Here is a 20,443-nt window from a genome sequence, read left to right as displayed (position 1 = left end):
CCAGCAATGCTGCTGTTAGAGGAACTGATTAACCCCTATAATATGGAGGTACAGTACTGTGCAAACATGTTAGGATCTTGTGAGACAGATGCTGCAGAATGCTTTAAAAATGAAGGTGGTTAAAATACAAGATTCAAAGTCAATGAACAGAAGACCAGCATTGGGTGACTCTTTACCTTTTTGTTTTTCTTTCTCAGTAATGTGGAACACTTGTGTGGATACAGGCTTGATGAGGTCCCCCTGTCTCTTCCTGCAACCCCAGACAGGCTCCACCCCGTTCAGATAGACCCTCCGTGGGGGCCACACTATCACTTCCACGCTTCTTCTTCTTTACGCTAAAGATAGTTCTTGACGACACTGGCTGTATGCCTGGTGTGTTGGTGTCCTCTGTAGCACAACAAATTTGAAGCCCATTAAAAATCTTCCTGATTGTATTACTGACAATTATACCCGCACCCACCTAAAGGGTTTACACAATCCTTTTTAATCAGATTTTTAATCACCCGAGAATCCTCACACCTAACTCACATATCATATTTGTGTGAGTAACATATATACATATATATGTGAGTGTATATATAACACCAATGTGTTATGTGTCTCTCTCTCTCTCTCTCTCTCTCTCTCTCTCTCTCTCTCTCTCTCTCTCTCTCTCTCATTTAGATAATCGATAATCTATGTCCGCGTGGTGTAAGTAAAGTGTAAATATGAAGTGCCTTCATAGGTGTCTAAACATAAATTTAAGACGTTTACTCAAAAACTACTATTAAATCAAAACAAAACAAAAATATAAAACAGCACAAAGTGAGTTTTACTTGAGCTGTTCCCTGAAGGCTTGGTTTTACAAAATGACACAATGTTAGCTCAAATCAAACACGTGTACAACTGTAACATTCACTGTTTGTGGTTATTTACCATGATCAGCTTGATCAGCTGGTGAGAGTAAATACATGCATCATACTCTTTCCTCTAGGTATGTCTGGTCTGTAAGACCCTCTTAAAATGCTTGGCTTTTATCTATGTGGCATTGATCTAGTCACCTTATATTAATCTTTTCCAAATGTATGGTTAGACAGGAGCTGGAGCTGAAATCCATTTACCAGCTAATGTAGAGTAGACTGGAGAGGTCACAAGTCAACAACATGCAAACTCCACAAATACAGGCCACCACTGGACTTGAACCAAGAACCTTTTGTTGTGAGGCGAGAGAGCGAAACACTGCACATTGTGGAGCTATTATTGTAAATTATACTGTTATAGTCTATCCCACAACATGATCCACACTTTAAAATCACTGAAAAAATTTTATCAATTCAAAATATTTACATTTTTCATGGACATTTTCCAAAATAATAATATTGATTAAAAGCATTCATGTGAATCAGGAGGTTAATGTTGACATATAAACTAAATTGCAAACCACCTCACACAGCAGGCTTTATTTTTCACACAGGTTCTAGTACAGTAATCTATTATATACATGGTAGAATTATTTCCTCATTAGCTAACTTGCTTTAAAAACACACAGATTGCACTATGCTATTTTAACTATTTCTACAAATTGCTAATTCATCTAAACGCAATTTAAAACTTTTTTGAATTTTTGTCATGGTTGCTGCATTTTAAAAAACAGCTCTTGCGCCCACGTCCAGGTACGGCCCCTGAGAGTGGCCATGCTGGTGTTGTCTGTACAGGTGCCTGAATGGCATGGAGAGGGAGGAGTGGGGGTCCTGGCAGAGCCGCAGAGGGTAGGAGGGAAAGGTGGGGTAAAGGGCTGGAGGAGGGGTGGAGGATGGAAGCGTTGGATCCCGTTGAGGCAGAATAGACGGGTGGTGCAGTACCATCTCTGGGCGATAGGGCGGCGCTGGGTTGAACTGAGGAATGGAGACTGGGTTGGAAATGGCGCCTAATTCAACTTGAGGGTAGGTGGAGGGGCAGGACGTAGGGGGATTGGGCAAGTTCTGAAGATGGTTTGCCGGTGGGAACGACCCGGCAGCAGTGGCGGACTGCTGCAAAGAGGAGGAAACAGCCAAGCAAGACGAGGGTTGGAAAGGAGGGTGAGAAAGGGAGGATGACGGATGAAAAGGCGAAGGAGCAAATGTGGCGGCGAACGAGGTCGCTTGTGCTTGGTGGCTTAAATTTGAGAGGTGCAGCGCAGGGTGGACAGGGTTGTGTGACACATTTGAAAATGAGAGATTTTGCACTTGCGGAGGGAAAGTAAAAGACGTGGAGGATCCATGAGAAGGTAAGTAACACGGAAGACCTGAAGATGGAGGTTGGTTTTGATTGAGGATAGGCTGAGTAGTAAGAGGGGCAGAATCAGGATTTGGAGGCAGGAAATCTGGATAGACGAATGCTGCTGAGCTTTGGTCATTAGGCGAATCGTCGTCAGCGCTGGCGAGTTCACCCTGAAGCTGCTGGTTGGGTCGGGTGTGCAGAACGGGCACAGACATTTGGTTCTGCAGGTCCGACTGGCACGTGGAAGGCTGGCGATGAAAAGAGTCACCAGTCAGAGTTTGGGGGCTGATTGTCTCGCCGATGGAATGATAGGTGTTGGAGGAGGACGGTACAAGAAGCGACTGTGGCGATGAGGAGTTGGAATGAGGTGGGGTGGGGAAGGTGAAGGAGGTCTGCTGCAACGCCGGCGTGCTGGTGGAGGTGGCCGAGATTGCGGGGGAGGACGAGAGCAGGGCGGGATAATCAATCGGAGGAATGGAGGGCTGAGGATCCGACGTATCGGATGTTCCAGGGACGGGGGGAAGGGAGGAGAAAGAGGAGGAAGAATGAGGAAGACTTGCTGGAGGGAAAGAGGTGCTGATTCCCCGGACATCAGGGAAGCTGCTGGTGAAAGTTGATTCATCCACTGTGCCTGATCTGTAGATGAGACATTAAAAGAGTTTCAATACAGTAACTACAATTTTGTGCGATAACAGGAAAAAAAACTATCCAAGGAGATGCATAAACGAGTAAAGATATTTGAAAATTGTCCATATAACCCTGTGTATTATCAATCAAAACAGAGTGAGGAGACTCTTTTAGCGACACTGGAACATTTTAAAATCCTCTGGTTCTGCACACCTACCTTTTGTTCACGCTGTTTGCCACCTCGCTTCCCACGGTGTCCTGCAGCCCTCGGGCCATTGCAATGTCAATATCAGACATCTGTGATGCCATATATGTCTGGCCGAGGTCTAGCTGCTGCTCTGAAACCATTGTGTCCTGAAAGGTGGCCTCCTCTGGTCTGAAGCCGCAGGAGGGGTCGGGCAGCGGGGGCAGCGGGGCCAGAGTGAGAGCCTGCAGCTCAGTGGCTGTGGGTTGTGATGGCAGCTCGGGAGGATTGCACGGATCACAGTTCACTGATTTCAAAAGAAGGGAAAAAAGAGGATATTTTAGGGTAAGGCGATTTAAAACAGGCCACTCGTGAGCAAATGAATAATTCACGTATATGGTTATGCATGTACCAATATCCAAGGTTTCAGTCATGACATCCATTTTCCGCTTCAATCTCGCATCTCTTTGTCTGCAGAGGAAAAGGAGTTTAGGTTCTGCGCAGGCTTAGTTAATGAACTTCAGGTCGTAATTTTGTGTTTCTCATGTAGTTAAGTTGTGAAATACCTTTTGCTGTTCATGCCATTCTCTCGAAAACCTTTCGCAAACGGGTTGGAGTTGATCTTAAGCTCAGTCATCTAAAAACAAACAAAAAATAATAATCTATTTCAGTTTGTTTTGCTAAATCTGTTATTGGCTGTTATTTTCCCAATCTAGAAGATATAGGTGCACTTAAACATGAACATGTTCTTCAGCTGGTGAAAGGATTATAACATCACAATACCTTGTTGTTCTGGTAGGCAGTGACAGTGATGAACTGGGTTTCAGGAAAGACAAAGGAGTGCTGTCCGCCGCCCCACCTCAGCACGTCTCTGGCTTCGATGACATGGATTCTGGGCTGGTAGCGATGCAGCGAGTGCAGGATGATCTGAGAACAAAAGAAGAGCATTAACTCAAAACTCACCGTGCTGAGACGGCTGATGGACATGTGTGTTCGCCAGTCTGCAGTGCTCACATGTCCCTGTGCGTCCAGTGTGTTGTTGGTGAGCTTGGCGCAGTGGAAGGAGATGGTGCGGCTCTGCCAGTGTGCACCTGTGGCAGGTGAGTCTGGGTGTATGAACACTCGGTCTGGCAGCCTCGCTTCGGCGCTGCCAACCGCCTGCCAGCCGCCGCCTTGGAAACGATAGCGGGAGTTATCCACCGGAACGACGTCCAGGAGGAGGATGTAGCGGAGCGACTGATTCATGCCTGACAGCTTCAACTTCAACCCGGGAAACATCCGTCTGGTAAAGGCGTGGAAATTAGAGAAAGTTGTAGAACAATAAATGTTGGGTTTCTCTGTTTGGTAGTTTGCATTTACTGACAGCATCTTGGTTTCATGTATTTGTATGCGTATGCTTTAAATCATTTTTAATGTTGAGGGCAGAGAAAGAGTGGAGAAAAAGGCAAAACACTGCAAAAGTAAAGCGTGTTTAGCACAACTTCGTATTCATGCATTCTACAAAAAAAAACCCAACAACAATCAAGTTACTGAATGTAGTCACTTGCCAAATAAAAGTTTAAGCTGTCTGTGGAAATCATCCCAGGAAGACATATTTTACCTTTTTTTTTTTAGTAATACTTCAAATTAATGTCAATTAATGTAATGGATAGAGTGGAACACATTTTTAGGATTTTGTTTTGGCTAAAATGATATAAACAAATGAAGATTGATAAAAAATGAAAAGGTCATCGTGTAAATCTGTGAGTGTTGATAAGCTGGACCATTTAAGATATCAAACACAGACGACCCATGAATATCAGATGTTCAGCTATTTCACTCTGCAATCACTATCACCATATTTTGATGTGACAGACAGGAAATGAAGCATCAAGCTAAAAACTGCAGGTTAGTGTGAGAAGAGTCATGTGAGGCATCTGTATCTGAGGCAATGCATGAGTCTCAGGCTCAATGTGTGAGAGTTGACAGCCCTGCTCATCATGCATGGCTGGGTGAAATGTATGTACTGATGCTGCTGCAGCTACTACTACTACTTGTACTAGTACTACTAGTACTACTACTGGAACTCACCTGCCCTTCTTTGTAATGATCATCTCTGTGCCCACTGAGCTGAACTGCTTCCATAAAGAGGCATTCTCCAGCTCCATCGTCACCTCATCACACTGAGGTTTGGAGGCAGTATCGCTGGGGGCAGGAGGAGGTCCCAGCATCCTCAGAGGCAGAGTTTTAGCCGCCACATCACAGGTTGGAGGGAACAGTGATATGTGGGCAGCGGCCTCCCGGTCTGTTTGAATCCACAAATCCAAGCAGCAGTTTTGAGTTAGAAACTAAAGAACCACCAGAGCCAAATAAAGACTAAAAGGTAGTTTCTCATGAAGATATTTAGGAAAACAGGAATACCCAAACTTCAAGAGTAAAAAAAAAAAATCATAGAGTATCTCTCTGTATATTCAGGTTATTGTTATATACAGACACAGAGAATACTTTCAACGAACCCATAGGTGTGTATGTGAGTGTGTGTGTGTGGTTGATTTCCGCTCTGATGTTTGACCTGTTCAGGATGTATCCTGCCCCCCTCACCCACAATCTGCTGGGATCAGCATCCAACTACCCTGAGGTGGATACAGCTCTTCAGATAATGGATGGATGGACAATAACTTATTTGTGATTTATGACAATAAGCCAATACATATTTGAGTAAAAATGGAAGCTTTTCACTTTCTTTCTCCCTCGTGCATGCCCACCTCACCTCTGTAGAAGCATTCTCCGATCCTTTGTGGCGCCAGAGTCAAACTGGGATACATCTCAACACTCAGCATTCTCCTCGTCTGTGTTTGTTTCTTTGCCCGTCCTCTTCACCCGTCAACAGGGGACCATTTCACTCTCCGGGCTTCTTCTGTCTCGCTTCGATCGACTTTTCCAAAGTGTCTCCAAAGCAGTCTCTTCCTTTCACTGTCCTTGTATAGGCTCCTGTTCTTGTGCTGTCCTTTGCAAAAAAAAGAGCCCACCTTATTGGGTTTGCTCTGTTAAATAGGTGTGTCGGACTTCACACCTACGACCAAATGGCCCCATTTTCACGTAGCTCTTCACTCGCACCACCATTTCTCCACCCTATCCCCTCAAAATCCCTTCTGTCCCTGCTCATAAACACAACCAACATTAATTGAAATGTGGATGGCTTGCCTTCGGGTGTGTTGCGATTGTATTTTTTTTTCCCCCTCAACAATTCAACTTGAAAAAGCATTAACTTTTAAGCTTTGATATATTGAGCTTTTTGTCACGTTTTGTTTCAAATTTTAACTACAATTATTTTACATTTTCATCTTAACATAAACAGTGAGTGGTGAACTCTTGTATGACTGGGACATCTGTGTTTATTTAGATTTTTGTAGCTACAAAATTATCCAAAAGGGTCCAATGAATCAGTGTTAGAATTTTTTAAGATCAATTTACCTTTAAATAACTGGCAGTGTCTTTTGACATTACTGAGAAGTTAATGTTGCCAAACATCACAGAAGTCCTGAAGGCTTTCGCAACGACAAGCGTCAGATCACAACGCTCTTTTTGTCTGGAGTCGGGCTGTTATGTCAAATATTGACAGGGCAGGAGTAAAAGTTTTAAACAAGTGCATACATTTATTTGAAGTTTGCTACATGACTGGCTACTTCTTCAACAATTAAATGTGTTGTATTCAGAATTTTCTTTTAATGCTTTTGCATAATTCTTTAAATTATAGAAAATGACGTAAAAGACGTAGTCTGAACTGTCTAATTCTCTGTGATTCATAGAAAAGCTGTGGCTGTTTATCCATGCAAAGGAATCTTGTTGTTTACTGGCAGGTTCCCTGTGGCTGTTTGATGACTTGATGACTGGTGTCTTCCTCCCAGCAGGCCGCCCGTTAGGCCGTCTCAGCAGGGAGCCGGGCCATGAATGTAACTGGAGTAGGACCAGTTTGGCCAATGGCTACAATTTGGTCATGGAAGATGGATGTTGGAATTAAAGTTCTGGCTTGTGTCTTGATGAAATTTACGGAGAAGTGAATCCAGTCATCTGACAAAGTAATAACATTTGTTTACAAATACAAGCTATAGAATAATTTATCTAAACAAGAATTTAGAAGTTGTGATAGAATGCCACAGTCTGAAGGCCGTCAGCTCTCCCTGAAGAGACGCCATCATGTTCCAACAGAGACGAAGCATCCACATACTGTCTATACAACTCTGAAATCTCAAAAATATGTACCTTAACTTCATCGGTAATACACTCTCTGGAATCATCCTTGGCATCCATTGGATACCCTCTAGCTCTTTTCCGGAATTTCTTCAACACTTACCACCACAATTATCTACTTTCTAGACAAAATATTATTCATAATATAAACAAAGTCACACAAGTTGAATTTTAGTGAGAAGTGGAGACTTTTCTGTAGTCACTGAATCTGGGATATCTGGAGAATTGTGACTTGTATTCATACGTTTTAAAACCTCAGTACAAGCAAAAAAAAAAAAAAAAGAAATATTTATTTATCTTTTATTTTTTAAATGAAGGTTTTTTATATTCATAGTTCTACTATTGTCACACAGATGTTTTGACATGGAAAAGGCCACAGAAATGATTCGTCTGTAACTGGACTCACGTCTTCTGGAGGAATTTTCCACCAACAGACCAACATGTGGATGATGACATATAGATTCTCAAACAAAAGCGCAGCAAAAAAACCTAAAATGAAAAAAAACAGGTTTCAAATCTAACTTCTCTCCTTTCAGACGATCTAAAAGTGACAGCTGGGGTCAGTTTACTTGAGGGAGGTTTACGTGTTGTTGTAGTTGCTGTTTTCATTCTCCATTTGTGTGTGTGTGTGTGTGTGTGTATACGTGTTGGGATGAAAGACCCTGAGGTCTGAGGGGAAGTGGAGGTGTGAACCCCACGCCGGGATAAAGGTCATTACCTTGACGGGTGCAGCGGGGTATGTGTGTGTTAGCAAGGGAGACACATCCTCTAATGATTTTACGAACGTGACAGGTGTGTTACAGGTGCTGCGGTCCCCAGACTCTGAGAGGCAATAATGGGGAGAGTAATTCTTGTTTATGTTTGTTTTTTACCCTCACCAGAGGGAAGGCAGGTTGTATTTGTTATTTAGTTTATCGAGTCTTACCATAGATCTGCTCTTTGACAGAGACGTGCTAAAATGTTTGATGTCCGCCAATGTTTACTCACCAAAGGTCTAAAGGTCATTTAATGACAAAATACTTGGGTCACTCTTTTGTTGTTGAGCTGAATCAAAGTGTTTCCTATTATATCTCATTATTCAAATGATCATAGTTGTCCGATTTGTGTTTACATCACTACTATTACGTCACAAGAGATTTTCCTCAGTATCTTCATGATAGAACAACAACCCATTTAATCCGATGGGGATTAACTCTATACAATCCCACCCCCCCCCCAAATACCTTTTAGGTTCATTTTTATGAATGCTGAAATTCAACCAAAATGGACTTCAACCAAAAGGAAAATCTTAGGTCACTGGTTATTCTGATTGAACCCCATTATGTGTTGTCCATAAATAGATCCACTGCATGTACAAGCCACATGCATTTAGATTACAGATTACATGCTTTATCTTTCGCTCTTAGTGTATTGGTGAGCTGATGATATTTTGTCTTATCCAGCAAGCCTACAGTCCATTTTGATTTGTAGAACCAATTTTTATTAAGACCCTGCATGAAATACATATTAAACTGTACCAAGAAAGCACTTTTCATCAGCAGGAAGCACAGATTTATTTTATTTTGGGAAATACTGTTTAAGTTTGAGGCCACATGGCGCTAATGTAGTAAACACACTCACCTCAGCATTAAAATATTCCCAGTTCAAATCAAGGCTTGGTGGCCTTCCCATGAGGAGTTTGTAAGTTCTTGCAAAAAACATTGTTTTAAGCAATAAACACAGCACACAGAAATGTCAGTCACTCAAGTTTAATTCATTTACATCAGTAAAAAAAAAAAAAAACAAGCTTTAGTGCTACCGCAAGTCAAAGGATCAGACGACCACCAGAGGATCTCTGTCAGCTTTTGATACCGCCACTGTCACATCGGCAGGAAGACGCACTGCCAGCCGCTCCCTGAAAATGGAGAGGAAACCTCGCTCACTGTTACTGTGGTCGCTGAGGATGACGCTGGTTCCTTTCGCCACTGCATCCAGCACCTCATGGTGGGACATCTCGCCTGAAAAACAGATAGGAAACACTGTTATAACAAATGACTTCTGTGATTAATTAACATCATCAAGAATAAACAGTTGCTTTGTAGGAAAGTTGGACATGTGTTGTTGTTGTTGACCTGTGATGTAGAGGTCTGCCTCGACTCCGCTGAGCACAGAGGCCCCGGAGCCGGCACATACAGCCACAGTGCACACGGAGGACTCTGTCAAATACCACAAAAGTGACTTCATGCAGCGGCTTTCAAAATGATCACAGAGGCTGAATCACATCTCTTCCTAAATGGTGGACTTCCTATTGTTCATAATGTCATAAGATATTTTTATTATTGGCTGTTGGGATCGACAGTAAAACAAACAAACAAAAATATATACATACATATATATTTTATGTTACAAATATTATATTTGAAATATTTGGTAATTTTTTATAATCAGTCTCTGAACTGTTAAACTAAATGTCTTGCACAAATATTATAATTTTAATTATTCAGATTTACACAGTCAGTACTAAAAATGTGTGATGGAATAAAATATACACTTTTTTAACCTCTACCTAGTTACTTTGAATATGAGTTGTTGTTTTTTTTTCAAGAAATGAAATGTAAAAAAACCAAAATCCTGTTTGTGTTCTCACCCAGTGTTTTCCCCCATCCCAGAGCTAAACGGAGGTGACTCAGACCCAAGTGGGACTTCATTTTCAGGATGGCTGCTGCCACAGTTACGGGCTCGTCCAAAACACTGAGTCTCCCTTGGCCGTGACCTGGGAGAGGCGGCTGTAAGGAGCGACAGGCATTAAACCAAATATCAAAAGACCACACTAATTTTTATTTTCAAAACAATCTCATTGGTTTCCGCGAGCTGAGCGTTGAAATGGTCTTCAGGTTTCTACCTTTTCTAACTTCATGATGCTCATCGACTGGCTGGCTGCGCTGTGCTTTAACAGCGTCTGGACAGTCGGGGTCAGAGCCGAGTCGCTGCAGGTCACACTGACAAGGACGCCACCGCCTTCTGGTCTGTTATGACGAGAAACCAGCCATTATTTATCAATGAGCAGATCTGGCAGATTAACTTTTTCTCGAAACATTTCTTTTCCACTGGCACGGTTCCAACATAAAAACAAGTCTGTGATAGTTTTCAGGCTGAAAGAAAAGAATCTTACCTTACCTCTGGCCCCAAAAAAACAACCTGCTAGAAAGTCCTATAATACCAATGGGGATGATGTTGAAAAGTGTAAAAGTGACAGGAAATCAAAGTCTATTTAATTGTTCAAATGAATTGTTCAATTATTAAATGTAATCTTATACTTCGTTGTACTTAAACTAAAGGAAACATTTGGAGAAATTTGGACAGTCATACATGCGATCGCATGCTTTGGGAATGTTGGAGAAAAATAGATTACGGTTTATGCATGTATGAACTCTCCCTTCCCTATTCGAACTCAAACCAGAGATTTGTTGCTAAAAAGCAAGAGCACTAACAAACCACATTAATGTGCAGCCCCAGTTTATAAAATGAGGCCATTAAAATGGCAATGTTTGCTGCGAATCGTCACCTTCACACACATAAACATCAACATGTTTCTGGTCCAACCTGCTGGCTGAAGGTTGCAGTGTTGTTCCACCGTCACAAGCCTTCAGCTCCTCCATGACGGTGCTCAGCTCCTCTGTGCTCCTCACCGTAAATTCCAATTTGTTACTCTGGACGGTGCGGCCGAGGGCCTGACTCAGGACGGACACTCGACCGCTTCCTGAGAGTCAAAAACAGACACCAGAGAGGGAAATTTTTTTTAAAAAAAAGTACACATCAGTGATATTGAGGACACCTCCTCCGTGGATCAAGTATCACAACGTGCCGTAAACCTTCATTAATATGGAAATACTGTGTATGTCACATGTTTTCCATTAGGAAAGGCCTCTTACCAAGTCCCCCTACCAGCCAGTCATTCACTCCTCCTTTTACACTGTCCCATGAGGTGTGAGGGGAGAAGACTGCGATTCCAGCCTCCACAGCCCGGACGGCTAATCGCTGCTTCCAGTCTTTCTGGACAAGACGTTTTATCGGCCGAAACAAAGGCGGGTGATATGAAATAATGAGGTCACAGCTCATGGCCTCAGCTTCCTCCATGACGGCATTCGTGAGGTCATTGGTGAGCAGGACGGTTTTAACAGAGCGAGGTTTGCTCGGCTCGACCAGCAAGCCAACATTATCCCACGACTCGGCGAGTGACAAAGGAGCGAGCTGCTCCAACACCTGCAGCACCTCTTTCAAATCCATCAGGCCAGAAAAACCGGCCGAATCAGAGAGGCAGCGAGAAGGATTCAGAGGAGCGGAAATCCGTCTGTTTGTAAAGAAGTTGTGACTGTGAGGAGATGAATGGGGGTTTGAAGAGACAGAAAACCAATCGGTGCAGGAGCAGGAAGCAACCTTTGTGTAAAAACTCTCAGCAATGCAAAATCTTCGATGAGTGAGTGACACAAATGTTCGGAAGCGATTCCCACATCCAGTCAACATCAGGGGAGATATCTGTGGGTAAAAACAAAGAGACACTGGTTACACAAAACATGCTATTTCAAAATAAAACAATAAGTGCATGAGCAAACCCCCGATAAATAAAGAAAACAAGTTATTTATATTGTACAAAGACCAGAAGAGGTTATTCTTTCTTCCAGAGTCTATCAAAACAGTGTTTTCTTTTTTCTAAATAGAGTGAAATGCAGTGACCAGAAGGGCATAAAAGAAACTGACAGAAGAGCTGCAGCTGTGTGCTGTTTGAAATAAGCTCACAAACAAGCACACAGATGCCAATGGCAGAAACTCAAAACCTACATGAAGAAACACATTAACTGATCTGTGTCAACATTAGAACTGCTTCAACTATCGATGGCCCACAGCGAGTTGTAATGTAGTTTCTTTGGCTTCAAAGCACAGCTTTAGTGAACTAAAGATCCTTAAATGAGCGGGTTGAGGCTATAATAAACAATAAGTGTGAAGCTTGACAGCAGCTGTGGGTTATTTCTGCAGACTAGCATGTGGCTAACAGCAACTAGCTCAGCTTTAAACTTGAGTTCAAATCGCTGCTGCTTTTGAGCGAAAAATGACAAAAAAGTACCATTACGAAGTGGTAAAAACTGAGATTCTCTCCTGCCTTTGACGGGAGAAGCAAACCTGACCTTTTACTGCTGAGTTTGTTTCGGAGTGACAGCGGAGCCGCAGTCAATGAGGAGCACGCGGATTGTCCCTGTAAGGCTTCCGTACCAACAGGTAGCGTTGGTAAATAATATCACTTTTTTTAATACTTCAAAAGCAACAAAACATGTGGTTTAATGGGAATGTAATAATCAGTAACAAATTTTTTTATTTTTATAAATAAATAAATAGCCAATTCCAATGAACACTCTTTGTCAATTTACTTGATATTAAAAAAACAAAACAAACCCGGAAGAATTATTTTATATCATATATTTTTGTATCAGCGTGATAACTGAGTACGGTGAATATTCAATTACCGTAACTAGTACTCTTGTGTTTAATTATAATATCTATCTATCTATCTATCTATCTATCTATCTATCTATCTATCTATCTATCTATCTATCTATCTATCTATCTATCTATCTATCTATCTATCTATCTATCTATCTATTTAAATAAAGGTCTTATATTTTGAATTGAGTTTATGAGGTATCAACAGTATAAATGCTTATCTTACCTTTATCTAAATTCTAATTTAAAAAGTGGTTTGATATACATAAACTATCATTCAATTTGGTTCAAACAAAGTTCATATTGTTTCGGGATTATATGCGGAATAGCAACTTAAAAGTTATGATAGAAGGTGTAAATTAAAGAAATGAAGTTTCTAGATGTGATGATTGACCACATCATCTGCTGGAAGCCTCACATTAAACATGTTCTAACCAAACTATCCAAAGCAAAAATACTTCCTTTATAACGAAGCACTACATTTTCTATATTGTTCACTTATTTTGCTATATTTGAATTACTGTGTGGACGTTTAGGGCAACGGTGGTAGTGAAGAAAAACTTTTTAAAAACTGCGAAATCATCTGCAGCATACACATAATACTACTAAGCTAAAGTTATAAGAATCAATTTTGAAACCTACACTGAATAATTCTCAATAAGTCTGTGGTCTGTAGGCACTCTCACAGAGAGCATGGAGACCATTGCACAACTTCTTGAAAACTGAAATAGTGAAATTACTTGCAAGAAATGTGCTTATATAACCATGAAGTAATGGTGTATTTAGAATTTTGAATCTTCCAACAACACATTAGGGTTAAGATTTTCAATTTAGAAGTCTACCCCCTGCTTTCATTCGGTCCAGTGTGTTACTCCCCAATTTTTTCTTTTCTCCCTGTGTTGTTTTCAATAGCCTCCAGTCCCAGAGTCCTTAGTCGGGATAAAGCAGTTAAAGCCAAAGGATAAAAGAATGGATAAAGCAGGCCTAGGACCAAGATTGAAGGGTGGTTTTTTTATTTGTTTTTTTTACAATGGTTCAGATCTATTTTTACTTAAGTAATAAAATGTCACTACTTCTTTCCCCACTGTTTTATAGAATGTTATGAAACACATTCTCAGATTATGAGAACAGGAAAAGACAAGATGACTTTGATAAGCTGTATTAACTGTCAGAAGGCAGGTGGTCTATAGTGGAAGATGACCTGGATGCACCCGGCTCTTCTCAGAAAGATTATCAGGCGAGAGTTTAGCGACAGACAAATAAAATCCATATACAAAGACAGAAGGAAGGGTTATCAATGATGGTGGATAATTGCGAAGGGTTAAAACCGCAGTTTTCATTACAGCTTTCACCAAGCTGCTCGGCAGAGTGGCTACCTCGGAACTGAGTCAGAGAGTGACCAAGAGCGAGATTAAAGTGGATTAATGCAATAAAGGTCGATGCTGGATGTTAGAGGGATGAGGGAAGGATCAGGGCGAAGGCTGGGCAGCGGACATTACATCATCTGTTTCCTCTTCATCAAATACACTTTTCCCTACTTCTCTCAAGTTGAATTAGCTCGTTCCCCTCGCTAAACTTCGCCTCGAACATTAAATTGACAAGATTGTGTGCCGGAAAAAGCAAAGCAATGTAAAGCCTCACTTAACATGTTTCCCCGTGTCAATCTCTCTCCAAATCCTTGTGAACAAAAAGCTTGTTTACAACATGGGCAACAGATCCTTTTTTGTTTGTCCATTCAGCATATTGGCACAGCTATTACCCCTATAACCAATCTGTGGAGTGGCGTTTACAGATGTGTGTTTATTCATCACGCCTGTGTTCGGAGAGGGAACATCTTCACTTTTGGTAATTGGTATTATAAGCCCTCACGCCCCATCTGTCCGTGCATCATGCCCAGTTTGTCATGCAATAGCATCTGTCTGGCTAAAGTGTGAGGGTGCAGTGTGTCCCAGACCACAAATTCAACCTGTTAATCTCAGCTGTCCTGGTTTTGGATAAGTTAGATAGTTAGATACTTAAATATAAAACACAGAAAAATCATATTCCAGTTGGGAGATTCATTAAGAAATATCAAGTGAAATAAATGTCTTCAATGTGAGGTAATTTTTGTATTTTTAATGCTGCACTGATTTTTTTTTTAAATATTCCTAAGCGTAGAGTTCTATTTTTTTCGGGCCACCTAAATCTTTTAATATTTTACCGAGTATTCTTTGATTCTCTTAAGCTTCTTCTGTGAAGTAACAACTTGCACTAAGAATTTCCAAATTCACAAAACGGCTTAGACTGGCTTTCCAAAAGAGGAAATAATGGAACATTCGCATTATTTTGCTTTCCCCTCTATATATTTATTCATTTTTTTTGCACTTAATTCCAATGCATCCGTTATGCATGAGTTGTAATATCGGGATTTTGGTGAGCAGCAGTGTTATCAAATCATTTTGCTCACACAATCTCTTCATCCTGATGTCCTTCCAAACCCAGAGAAGTCAATCCTCCCCAGCAGAGCAGCACCACTGATGTTTTTGGCTTCCAAATCCCTTCTTTGGTACACAAAATCCATAGATCATGGCGTCTGCGTATTATACAAACTGCTGCTGTATTCTATTACGCAAGATTTCATGGGAAGCCTCTTCCACATATGAATAATCCTTGTTTTTGTCAGCACTGAATCAGCAGACCTTTTCTACGGCATTTATTTCTGCTTGATATTGTGTAAACGGCAAACGTCATTCAGAAGTAAGGTTCATAACAATTAATGGCTGCCAATAGATTTCTGTCAAGAGGGACACAAAATATCTTAGCTTTTAAACCAAGACTTTGTAATATTTACATTGCACTTGAAAGGGTTTTTTTGTCAAAGAAAGACCGTCTCCGGTCATCAGGAATTAAGTTCATTAAAGAAATTATAAAGACGGTTCAATATTACAGTGAGCCACACTGAAATAGATTGATTATTCATGCTCGGTAACTTTATATCCTGATGCAAAACTGTCGAAATAAGAGTAAATATCATAAATTACTTAGTGATTAATTTCCTAATGTACAATCAATTCCAACCCCCCCCCCCCCCCCCCCCCCATCTTTTAAGACTTGTTCATACAATACAATACATACAATTAAACCAAACAAAACAGTTGATCATACTCAGAGTGTTTTTTTTTAATGTCATATTAAAAGAGAATGTCACAACATGATTGTCAATGTTTGCATAGCTATAAAGTTCCTTCTCAGGCGGCTGCCTGATCTTCGTTGGGTTTCTTTGCCGCACTTGGAATCATAATTCCTTTATATTATGAACAGTTTAACCTGTTACAGCATCCGTGTTAATGTGAAGGAGTGTACAGACTCCCTCGATAGGCTTTGGCCTTGACCGTCATTGATGGGACATCATTCTCACAAATTCTGCAAGAGAGAGCGAGGGTTGGATTAGTTGACTCTCAAAGGCTGCATTTACTGACACAGAATTCACTGCACTGTTACTGTTGGCAATAATTGTGTGACTGCAAGTCAAAAGACAGCTTGTACCTTCAAAATCTACTGTGCCATCGCCGTTATCGTCAGCTTCTTTGACTATAGCGTCGATTTCTCTTTGGGTCATGTGCTCTCCCATCAGCTTGGTCATGGCCGCCCTCAGCTCCTGTGTTGTAATTTCTCCATCTCCGTCCATGTCAAACTAAGGTGAAATTTTTTTTAATACAAAATAATAACAATAAGAGAGTAGCAGATCTTTAGGGGGTCATGATGAGTGTAAAATGAAACAAAGGAGAGACCAGACAACTTGTTCCTGTGACATTTCACGCTCACCTCTTTAAAGGCGTTTTTCAGCTCTTTCACACCGATCATCCCAGCTGTTTCCGCAATGAGCTTCGGGGCCATCAGGTCCACAAAGTCGTCAAAGTCGACTCTGCCACCAACTGAAAAAAGAAAACAAGCGTAGAAATTAGGAGACGGTGAACTTAAGTGGTAACATAGCAATATTTAATACTATCTGTTTTTAGCAGGTGTACTTTTTGAAAGTCTGAATCAAGTCGTGTGTGATGACGGCAGGTCCGTGAGGTTTTCTATTGGTTTGGATTAAATCAGACATAAAATTTAAATGAAAATGTTTCACTGATTACTCACGGTTCATATTGATATTCTGGCTCAGCTCGATGAGCTCCATCTCTGTGGGCATGTAACCCATCGTCCTCATCAGGTTGCCAAGGTCCTTACAGCTGATCAAGCCGTCCTTGTCTTTGTCAAACTCATTGAATGCATCACGCAGCTCTGCACAAGTGTCCAAGTGCCCCCAAAAAGACAAAAGAAAAACACCTTGCAATCAACCTGTCACTTATTTGTACGTCAAACGTTCAATCTGTATTTGATCATGGATGACATGGTAATGCAAGACAGAATTTAACTCACCATCAATCTCATCGTCAGCCAGTTGTCTTGACTGCACAAAAACAGAATAAAAGAAAGTAAAGATTAGGACCAAAAACAAAAATACAATCGCAATGTCACTACTAAATGCTGCGATTGTTAAAGACATAAAACACAAGGTAAAAGAAATGAAAATATGCAGTAATTTACTGATTTACTAAATTTAGGGATCAAGCAGTTTTACAAGGTTGTTTGGTAACATGGAAGAAACAGAGTCTGTCTCATTTGATCCAGTTACCTCTGGAATTCTAATGCAGTCAGCCTCAATGTATGTACGTGTGTGTGTGTGTGTGTGTGTGTGTGTGTGTGTGTGTGTGTGTGTGTGTGTGTGTGTGTGTGTGTGTGTGTGTGTGTGTGTGTGTGTGTTATTTATTAATTTGAGAGGAAAACTTTGTTGTTGTTTTTCTTTTTCCTTATTTTTTTTTTTAGTTTTGTACCTTGTTATTCAAAATAAACCTTTCAAACCAAAGAAAATACTGTTTATGTTTGCAAACATTCGACACAAACATCTAAGTATGTAACTATGCTGTTAGTGCACCTACAATGTTTTTCCCTCCACGCAGGAAGATGCACGCTGCTCCAAAGCTCATTTCTGCAAGAAGAAACACAGAGAAAAGGGACACAATAGAAAGTTTGGTAAAATCATAGTTTGTTTTTCCCTCTGAAATGCTGACAGTTTCAAAATTGCCTAAATGACCCACTTCTCAAATTTTTAAAAGTTGAAGTGATTTAATGAGAAGACACAACAACAGTTAAACGTATGTCTGCAGATTTTTGCAGCCCAACCATTTATCTTTTAAATACACAGTCTGTTTGCAACATTTTTCTACACACTATATTTACAATCTGAAATTTGAAGGACGAAAAAAAAAAAAAATTCCCACGTAGCTTTGAACACTCACCTTTTTCTGTTGAATTCTTCTTGTCAACCAAGCGCATCATACACAACCCCCAGAGTCGAGACAAGCAGCAGGCTCAAGCTGTTTGGGAAAAAAAAAAATTGGGTCTCTTTTGGCCTTTTTTTAATCTTCCTCTTCGTATTTGTCCCGTTTGAGTGCTTTGCCCCCAGCCTGCTGTGCTGCTGTCTGCCGAGCCCGCCAGGGATGCCTGGAGGTTGTATGAGGGAGGGTGTGGCTGCATCCAGGGTTGTATGCTTGTGGGGCGGAGTCAGCCGTGTGATCGATGGGCCGCTGGATCATGTGTAGAGAGAAGTGATGACGTCCTGGTTTCCGGCTGTGTGTTGACATCACACCGTATCATAACACTGCTATCTGAGGCTGACAGAGGGCACACAACCGGTCAGGGTCAGTTAGCAGGTTAGGGGGTTAAGTTGTTTGTTAGTTAATTAAACTTCTTTTAGTTAATTGGTTCAACACATTCACCCCTTAATAAGTGCACCACTCAACATACAGGTTAAAAGAACTGCTACTTGAAAAATTACTTCACAAAGATGAATTAATAATTCATTTGACAGTTGTTTTTACAGGATAACTCATCATAAGTTGTAGAGAATATCTTCAAATTGCTGCGTCTCGTTCGATTTCAGTGACTGAGTAAATAGATTTCCCATTCAAAGCTTATTTCAGTGAATATTCCTAAATGGTATTATCCAATACAAATGTGGAAAAGCAGAAATATCTTCATGTAATATACTGGAATGCAAACAAATTGACAATTTTGGTCAATCAATGACTTAAATATCGGTCCGAATTAAAAATCAATAAACTTTCTTCAACAAATGTATTTTTTTATCTTTTGCATTTGCTTAATATTGTTGGATTTTCATACTTGTCTATTGTTCCTCGATCAAATCAAAACTTTTACACTCAAACCGCTCTTGTTATGTTACTGTAAATAACAATGAAATAACTTGACAATAGACTTTTAAAAAAGTGTTTCGTCAAATGTCCCAGCTCAGTTTCAATGGAAGTCCTTTTTTAATTGAATTCTATTTGAACAGATTTCTATTATTCATACTTTCATAGTACAATTTATTTGGTTTTTGAACCATAAACCATATTTGAATTTGATGGGAAGTGTTTTATAAGCAGAATGAAAATATATTTCTAAATTATTTGTGACTTGGATGGAAGTTTTCTCTAGGAATAAAGACAAACAGAAGCTGTTGTTATTATATTAACACTTAGTGTGTATTAATCACTCCTTTGTCCTCAAACAAATTTTGTATGAACAAAGAGTTGCGTCCTGTAAATGTTTCCAAATGAATGGAAAGTTCTTCCTGTTGACCAACATGTGATGACAATAACAGAACTGAGGGCTATTTGTGTGATCTCATAGCTTTTGTGACTCCAATTTCTTTCAGACAGAAAAGTCGAACTGAATATAGAGCCGATTACAGCTATTATCCCTCTGTGTGATTATCTACGTAAGTATTGGTTACATTTCCGAGGAGGAGGGGGGGGGGGGATAACAATCCCCATGATGATGTAGTCTGGGATTAAAACCTCAGGGTCAGTTTTTTTTCTTCCACAGCTACAATTAAATATCAACAATAAATTACCTGGCAGAGCGGAAACACAGAGGCGCCGGGTCTGGATGGTGTGAATGTCCTCTGGCCTGACCTTATCCCCTCTGCTTGCTTTCCTGTTACGTAAATTCATCAAAAATCTGTTTGCATAAGAAGCATAATCCTCCAGGCAATGCAACAGGAACTAATAACGATTTATCATCTTTTCTTTTTTCCCCCGTTTTTTTGCAGAAGTGAGGCAGCTAAGAGGTTATGCAAGGCTGTATATATGTCTATATAAAAGATCTGTCTGTGTGTCTGTGGAGTGGAGGGCAGGAGGAATGTGGGTAAGGAGAGCATGAATGAAACTGGGAAGAGAGGGATTGAGTGCTGGGTGGGTTTAAAGGGATAACTTGGCTCGACTTTAGAAAAAAGAAAAATTATGAAGTCACTTTAAAATAATTACTAAGAAGATTAAAGGTAAATTGCGCCACATTATGGTACAACTGGAGTCAGACATCCAGAACTATAACTGAAGGTCATGAAAGAATGATATTTTTTTCTCCTCTTTTTTTTAATTAATGAGAAACTGTGAAAGATAAATGGAGAAAATGACAGGGAATCATGATTTTATTTTTGTTGTTGTTGGTGTGTTTTGTGTATGTGTTGTGTCAGCTATAGATGCACAGCTCAGGGATTACACTGAGTGGATTACAGGAGCAAACGCTGTTCCAAACAAGCCATATGTGTGATTGCATGATGTGGGTGTACAGGTCATTGGCTATTAAATCGGCTTATAA

General features: G+C 40.5%; 3 protein-coding genes across 5 annotated transcripts; all 3 read right to left on the bottom strand.

Moving 5' to 3' along the window:
- Positions 1-1,622: 1,622 nt before the first annotated feature.
- On the bottom strand, positions 1,623-5,871 carry tbx6 (T-box transcription factor 6; the record flags this gene model as incomplete). Its single annotated transcript, XM_080484773.1, has 8 exons — positions 5,799-5,871; positions 5,120-5,333; positions 4,064-4,331; positions 3,833-3,976; positions 3,616-3,686; positions 3,462-3,520; positions 3,083-3,356; positions 1,623-2,874 (listed from the first exon to the last, which is right to left on the bottom strand). Exons 1-8 carry the CDS (start codon positions 5,866-5,868, stop codon positions 1,623-1,625), a joined length of 2,352 nt encoding a protein of 783 aa, XP_080340899.1. The 5' UTR covers positions 5,869-5,871.
- A 3,141-nt stretch (positions 5,872-9,012) lies between these two features.
- Positions 9,013-12,527, bottom strand: nif3l1 (NIF3 NGG1 interacting factor 3-like 1). 3 transcript variants are annotated; one of them, XM_080482390.1, is made up of 8 exons: positions 12,442-12,513; positions 11,696-11,794; positions 11,191-11,609; positions 10,862-11,018; positions 10,161-10,284; positions 9,906-10,044; positions 9,391-9,474; positions 9,013-9,276 (listed from the first exon to the last, which is right to left on the bottom strand). In XM_080482390.1, exons 3-8 carry the CDS (start codon positions 11,543-11,545, stop codon positions 9,092-9,094), a joined length of 1,044 nt encoding a protein of 347 aa, XP_080338516.1. In that variant the 5' UTR covers positions 11,546-11,609; positions 11,696-11,794; positions 12,442-12,513; the 3' UTR covers positions 9,013-9,091. The 3 variants fall into 3 exon arrangements, with proteins under 3 accessions (XP_080338516.1, XP_080338515.1, XP_080338514.1); XM_080482389.1 differs by having other exon boundaries at positions 11,191-11,794; positions 12,442-12,527; XM_080482388.1 differs by having other exon boundaries at positions 11,191-11,794; positions 12,381-12,507.
- A 2,910-nt stretch (positions 12,528-15,437) lies between these two features.
- On the bottom strand, positions 15,438-18,340 carry cabp5a (calcium binding protein 5a). The gene is made up of 7 exons (XM_080482569.1): positions 18,079-18,340; positions 17,719-17,768; positions 17,159-17,189; positions 16,877-17,020; positions 16,559-16,668; positions 16,280-16,427; positions 15,438-16,156 (listed from the first exon to the last, which is right to left on the bottom strand). Exons 1-7 carry the CDS (start codon positions 18,116-18,118, stop codon positions 16,128-16,130), a joined length of 552 nt encoding a protein of 183 aa, XP_080338695.1. The 5' UTR covers positions 18,119-18,340; the 3' UTR covers positions 15,438-16,127.
- Positions 18,341-20,443: the final 2,103 nt, after the last annotated feature.

This window comes from Lipophrys pholis (assembly GCF_963383615.2).
Source record: "Lipophrys pholis genome assembly, chromosome: 1".
NCBI classification, from domain to species: Eukaryota; Metazoa; Chordata; class Actinopteri; order Blenniiformes; family Blenniidae; genus Lipophrys; species Lipophrys pholis.
Note: the sequence above shows the minus strand (reverse complement) of the source record. Positions and strands in the feature narration are given on the sequence as shown.